The sequence below is a fragment of the Pterocles gutturalis genome, unplaced genomic scaffold, assembly GCF_000699245.1.
Source record: "Pterocles gutturalis isolate BGI_N339 unplaced genomic scaffold, ASM69924v1 scaffold5453, whole genome shotgun sequence".
Classification (NCBI taxonomy): domain Eukaryota; kingdom Metazoa; phylum Chordata; class Aves; order Pterocliformes; family Pteroclidae; genus Pterocles; species Pterocles gutturalis.
Genome location: NW_010117824.1, coordinates 32,958 through 39,940, shown reverse-complemented (window position 1 = coordinate 39,940; position 6,983 = coordinate 32,958). Strand labels below are relative to the sequence as shown.

Here is a 6,983-nt window from a genome sequence, read left to right as displayed (position 1 = left end):
CTGCTATTATATGCAAGCACATCCTATAATCAGTAGACCTCAAAAAATCTGGTGTCTTAAAACTGGAAGGTTGGAGTCCAGATTATCACCTGGTGCTGTCCCACAAGTAAATCTGTGAAAAACTGACATGCCTGAAAAATTCCCCTGGCCTCCTGACATCCCTCCAGCTTTGTGTAATGACTCTGCAAACGCAGCAGTCGGCCGCGCCGACTTCTCCGCTCACCTGGGTAGGGCTGGAAGAGGTGGTGGGTTTGTAATCCAGTGGTGGTATGTGGTTGGAAAGGGGCAGGAGTGGGGCAGAAGGGGCTTTCAGTTTAGTTGAAGGCAGCTATCCCGCTGATGCTTAAGAAGGAGAAAGCTTCAGCTGGTTACTCGAGAGTGGCTGGAATGAAAGGCTGTGTCAATATGGTCCGTAAAATTGGGAGGTGCGTCAAACGGAAAATAGAATTGCAGAAGCAGAGGAGCTGTTGTAGAGTTTTTTCTTTTGCATGCATGTCCACGTAACTACAGTGATGTAAATGTAATTATCAGGAAGTTATGGAGTAATTATGGAGTAATTAAATACAGCAGCTATCTGAATTGATGAAATTACCTTGAACAGCCTGGTAATGTCCCACATTAGGAGCAAATCAGAGCTGGACCTGAAATAAGCACCTTGGAGAATCTTTTTGGCGTTGCCCTTCTCTATGAACTCTTTAGCAAACTAGCTATTTTTCCATGGCAGTGTCAGCCACACAGATTTGGGTTTCTTAAATGGAAATAAGGTAGCCAGAACTGGTAAATCTTGGCCCATAGCATCTTCTACACCAGAGCATCCCATGCACTTTCTGCTGAAAAATCCCATGCATATGCTGTCATAATGATCCACGGCTTTCTCTTTCTTTAACTGTATTTTAAATTTTTTAAGATGAAAAAAGGTATGAATATTCTGGGAACTGTACTGACAATTGAAACCTAATTTTTTTGGTGAAAAAAGGCAGTAAACTCAGTGGTAATCCAGGAAGTTTTGCATGGTTACTTTAGAAGGACTATGAAATGTATGAAATACAGAAGTGTCATGAAAACTCCCAGTGAATTGGTTTTGGTGGTGGTGCTGGTGGGTGGCTGGGAGGAATCTGTCAATGTGGGAACATGATGACAGGATGCTGGTGGTTCAGCTTTTCCAGGACTCTGGATGTCATGGTGCTTCTCGCCAGTTCCCCTGTTTGGCCTTTGAGGAGTGCTGAACACCAGTCCTGGTTTGGGAGCCCATGTAAATAAGGGCTTGAAGAAATCACAGTTTGGGAGCTACCTTTTTTTTTTTGTCTTACACAGAAAAATTGATTTCCCCCCCCCAAGCAGAACAAAATAACATTTTGAAAGCATCAGAATTGCTTGATGTGTGTTTCCTGTTGTATGCACAGAATATACCCTTGTCATGGGGCTGCTTAATACAAGGAAGAAAGAGATCTTTCCAGTATCCACGGTGGTTGGGATGCTGTCTAGATGATAGTCCAGGTTTTGGTTTTCGCATTGCTGCAGACTCTTTGAGTCACCTACGTGCACACGGCTTTAACTTTTAGCTTCGCTTCCCTGTCTGTAAAGAATTATCATTTCTTTTATAGGGTTACTGAGTTAATTACTTGTAAATTGCTTTAAGATTCCCAGAAATGAGACTGTCAGTGTGTTTATTGCTGTTATTGCTACTGATGAGATCTTGATTGTAGCAAGACAATACAAGATTAGTGTTTATTGCGGCATGACTGAGTATCTGTTTACATTAAAACAAACAAGACACTGCAGTGCCCAACCCTGGAAAACATCCATTGTAGGAGCTTTGAGTCAGCTTTAAAATCTGATTATGTGATAAAATTGGCTAATAAAGCTAAACACTAGCCAGTATCACTTGTATATATGTTTCTTTGAAAACCTTATCAGCTCTCGAACACCCACAGCTCCGTGGCAGTATGTCCTAGGGAGAGGCAGATAGCATCTTTTCACAGAGAAATGGATTTGGGATCTGTTTTGCCAACAATGTCCAAAAACCAGTGTTTTCTCTGTATCGTTAAGACCTGGAAAAATTCCCTCTGTGCTGGAGTTACCACAGCAGCTGAATGCGTCTCTGAGGGTTTCATGATCTGCTGTGCAGCAAGTGGCCGTTGGTAGGCTTTGGCAGTATTTTGGGTCACTGGTAATAACTGCTTTTGCTCTGCATTACAGTTTCTGAAGCCATGTGCATTAAATACAATTAAATCTCTATTTCTGCTTCAGGAAAAACAGAAGCTGTCATCAAAAACTTCAGCCCGCACTACAGACGCCAGTATGCAGTGGCTTTCTGCAAGCATGTGCAGGATGAGCTGGAGCAGCACCGGGATTCCCAGTCCCGGTTCCTGAAAACCAAGGTAGGAGCGCACGTGAGCCCTTCCCCATCCTCAAGCTGCTATACAGCTCTGCTCTCCCGCATGAAATACTTAATGTGTTAACTATTTAAATCACACATTTAGTAGTTGTAATGCATGAAAAACATGAGCTGGAAGTGTATGAGCTACCGACTGGGCTCGGTTTTCTTGTTTTTCCCAGTGTTGAATGCCCCCAAGTACAGTTAATAGGCGGTACACATACTCAAAGCTTCTAAAAATCAAACCCAAAGTATTTTTAAAGTTTTTTAAATGTTTCTATATATACAATCACAGTACAGAAGTGCTCTTTCAGCGTCTTGCGTTGGATAGTTGAATACATAATAAATGTGTATCTAGGACATTTTACATGTGCACTTTTTTATATGTAATGGAAGTATATGTGATAGTGTTGCAAGTGCGGATGTTGGGTTTGGTTCAGTTAGGTTTTAGATGGCAAGGTTGCATTTGGGTGCAGGTTTAAAGTTTATTTTTGAAAATTTATCTTTGTTTTGGTCTTGTTTGGTTGTCTCATGGTAACATGAGAAGAACCATGACACAAGTTTCTGGTAGAAAGCACACATTTCATCAAGGTGGAGTTGGACATTTGGACAAAACTAGTTGTTTCCTGTGGATTGTGAGGCTTTGCAAGAATCTTGGGTCAGAGATTGTACATTCAGGGCAGAAATTTATGTAGGAAACTTAATTAACCATGTTGGCCATGGCTACAGAGTTCCATAAAGAAGATGACAATAATCCCCTCTGTGAAGTGAGCTATGGAGAGCTGTTTTTTATTAGAGGAGGAGAGATAAAAAGAGACACAAATGTCTCTTTATTAGAGGCAGAAACCAGCCTTCAGTATTAAGAAGATACAAATCTAAATTTTTCAGCCCTATTAGAAATCACGGATTTCTGATGCTCTTGAAATGGATAGGGTAAAGCAATGGGGTGGGATGTAGAAGGTGAGATAATGGAAAAGCTATGTCTTTCAGAAAGGTGCGTGTCAGTTACAAGAGCACAGGTGCAAAAGTGTTACAAAGAAGTGGGAAATAATTTACTATTTTATAATAAAGCTCTTTGCTGCATCAGTGAAATGTTTTCATTGATGTTATGTAGTGGAAAATGGGAGGTAATGAACTACAAGTCATCTTGCATTCAGCATGCCAACCAAAAGGTAAATAAGAACAGTTTTGTCTCAGAAATCTCAAAGTATTTTTGGAAGGCAGAGCTCCTCTGCTGCCTCCTCACCTCGGGCTACAAGAAGTTGATTGTGTTTGTAGTATCTGCCCAAATCAGAGAGATGTTTATGACTGCAAATAGCATTTGAAGACTCAAAAGCCCCTGTAGAAATAAAAGCTTCAAAATGATCAATAACCAGAGTAATTTCAAATCTAGAAAATTGTCTTCGTAGCCCCCAGCAGAAGCTGGGACCATCTTATACGAGGCAGAACTGCTGCATTTTGCCGAGGATCTGAAGAAGTGGAAAGACAGATACGTCGTTATCAAAAACGACTACACTGTGGATTGCTTTGAGACTAAAGAGGTAAATACTACACTCCCAAAGAAACTGATATTGACTTGCCCACTGCTGCCGCCTTTGTTTTAGCAATGCTACATGAAATGTCCTCAGTGAGGTGGCTTCGCTCTTGCGGAGCTGGCTGGAAGCTCCATGGGGATGGCTGAGGGTACAGTAAAGCGCCTTGCGTTGGCCACATGTGTTTGCAAGAATTAGCAAATCATTTTAACAGTGCTTTGAACCTTCCTTTGCACATCACAGAACGCTTCTCATCTGTATGTCATTGTAATGCATCCTCGTGCTTCCGCAGTTGGGTTTTAATTTGCAATTTTTGTGTGGCTTTGGGTTGACTGCAGTGAAGCTTTCCATTTGGCAGCTGCTGTAGTCAAACCAGTCTTCACTGACAAATCAAACAAATAGGACTTAGAAGAAAATCCCATCCTTTTCCCCTTCCTTCTGTCCTTGAGTCTTCACCATGTCTTGACAAGGACTGGGAGGATATTTTTTAATATGTTTTTTACATTTAACCATGCTTTAGATTTGACATGTCCAGGAAATATATCCAAAATTCAGTCTGACAAAAAAAAATTCCTTTTGGGGAATAACCCTGTGCATTGGCTTTGTAAATGAGTTGTGTATTTTATGTTTTCCCTCTCCTTAAATCTCTGTTTTGACTCCCTCTCTCTGGATTTTCCAGGCCTACCAGAAAGGAGCCAGCCCTAAATATCATGTTCTTCCTGCAGGAGGCAAAGTACTGACTTCAGAAGAAGATTACAATTTGCTGTCTGATAAACATTTTCCAGATCCCCTTGGTAAGCCATCCTCAAAGCTGAACTGCCAAACCCCAGGCTCTGTTCCTCACAAAGACCTCTTCTGGGTCTTTAAACCAGGGTAAAGGAAGATTATGCAGCCCATTTTCTAAGTCAAAACATGGCTCCAGAGTGGACATACACATAAGATGCTATAAGCTAACTTTCATAGAAATGCTGGCTCCCCTTTTTTCCCAACATCCCTGCACAAAGCTGCTGGAAGCTGTGCAGAAGCGGGGCAGGAACCACACCACCATTGTTCCTGGGCTTTGTTAGTATCCCTGGTTTATTTGTTTCCATTTTTAGATGCCAGCTGCCTGTGTTGACTCACAGTTGATAATAAGTCCTACAGAGAGGGCAGGAAGGTTGCAGCTGCTGAATTTGTTGATTCTGGGACAGGAACTGCTGTGGTCCAGCCCACCCCTGCCCCACTCCATGAAGATGGAGAAAATTTGGGCTTTAAGGAAGCGGAACTCATGTTGCACAGTCAGATTTGCAAAACTGGGTGCCACTTAAGGGACAGGATAAGGGCAACACGTAGACAAGGGTTGTTTTTGAAGTCCTGTCTCATACTACTTAAAGTTATGACTGCTGGGAGGTATCCACCCAGCAGTTTGGAAATCCTGGAGGCAGGAGAACCGCTGCTGTTCCTCCATGGCTTAATGCAGTTTGCTCCTATACGGAAGACCATATGTTCCTGTATGTTCTCTGTGGAAGAGACCAGAGTTGCCCACTAACTTACTTATTTGTCATGAAAACCTTTTTCCTAGCAGTTGCAATCCAATTAAACTGTTTCTTTGAAATTTTACCAAAAATGTGGAATAGTTTATGGCCACCATGAATACAAAACGAGAGGACGTCAGGTTGCTATGGTATGATGTAGAGAGGACGTTGGTGCCTGCTGAGTTTGCCAGTCTCGGTGGTGTTTCCCTGCTCTGGGCCCAGTCACTTGGATCTAGCAGGAGACTTGATTTTTTCGTGTCTCATGCTTCCCTGCTAGCAAAGGCCTGTTGTTTTAACAGTTCTCTCTGTCATGGCAGAGGAAAAGAGCCAAGCGTCCCAAGAAACCTGCAGATTTCAAATGGAGCTGTGTGTTTTGTGTAGGGTCGAGTGAGAAGGAGGTTGCTCAAGCCTTCGTCCAGCTGCCAAAGGAGTTCCCAGTTTACCTGTGGCAGCCCTTCACCCGACACAGCTATTATTGCTTCCCGGAGCCAGAAGCTCAGAAGCAGTTCAGCGCCGTGCTGGGGGACTGCGTGAGACACTCAAACCACGGTGAGTGCAGAAAGGGCCTCTTCCTGTATGTCATTCATATAGTAAAAAAGCTGTAGAAAAATGCAGGTCACTTATGAAAGACGCTTGCCTTGAGGAATGCATTAACATACCCCTTCTTGCTTTGCTGGTAGCGAAGTTAGATGGGATTTGAGTTGCAGTGTAGTAAGCTTGGGTAGAAAACAAAGGAATTGCTTTGGAAGTGGCATTCCGCTCTCTGTCAGCTCCTCTAAATCCAGTATCATGATACAAAATCATAAGACATTTTTACTAAATATGGCATGGCAAACTCCCACCTGGGTTTGCAAGCTTGATGAATGCATCGTAGATACAGTAGACCAGGTTTGTGCAACGTGAAGGGAATGGAGGCTCCCAGTAAGTTTCAGTAATGTTATATGTGTATCATTTGATGTTTGCTGCGGGTGTTGGGGTGGCAGCTCAAGCCCCAGCCATGGCTAAGCTGTGTAAGAGGGACATGAGTGGTGTGTAAGACACAGAATCAATTGTTTGGAGAGGAGTAAATTTTAAATCTCACTTTCTGGGTATGTTAGACTAGAAAACCTTAAAAAACCCTATACTTGTGACTGGCTAGTATTATGAAAACGACCTTGCTTCCATGCCATTGGAAGACCATTTATGGGTTGTAGCCTTCAGAAAAAAGAAATGCTTTCCTGTTTTTTCTGATGGCTTTTCTCTTTTTCCATCAAGCTGACCTGGTTGCTCTGCTGGTGTCCAGGCTCTTCCATACCTTTTGTGTCACTTTCGAGTCCCATTTGCTCCTGCTGCCCTTGGTGGGAGATGGGAACACTCAGGAACTTCTCCAGCAATCTCACCTACTTGGGCCTGAAGCTCGTTATTGTAGATAAATGAATTGGGAGTGCAATGTGTGAACAGTCCTTTTTACTTACAGAGGTGGCTCCCAGTGTATTTTTTTTAGCTGTCACTTTTGTCTCCTTGTCATCAGCTTCACCCCATTACCCTCAGACAGCTGTCTCACGTTGTCCTTCCCAAATC

The 6,983-nt window shown here is 42.8% G+C and overlaps 1 protein-coding gene across 1 annotated transcript in view; it reads left to right on the top strand.

Annotated features, from left to right (window-relative positions):
* Positions 1–2,250: 2,250 nt before the first annotated feature.
* Positions 2,251–6,983, top strand: part of LOC104463565 (protein Niban-like) — a gene marked incomplete at both ends in the record, with an annotated part of 34,494 nt that continues 29,761 nt past the window's right edge. Inside the window, 4 exons of the mRNA XM_010075944.1 lie at positions 2,251–2,381; positions 3,787–3,918; positions 4,589–4,703; positions 5,805–5,972. Of these exons, the coding sequence (XP_010074246.1) occupies positions 2,251–2,381; positions 3,787–3,918; positions 4,589–4,703; positions 5,805–5,972 (546 nt within the window). The remainder of the gene's footprint in view (positions 2,382–3,786; positions 3,919–4,588; positions 4,704–5,804; positions 5,973–6,983) is intronic.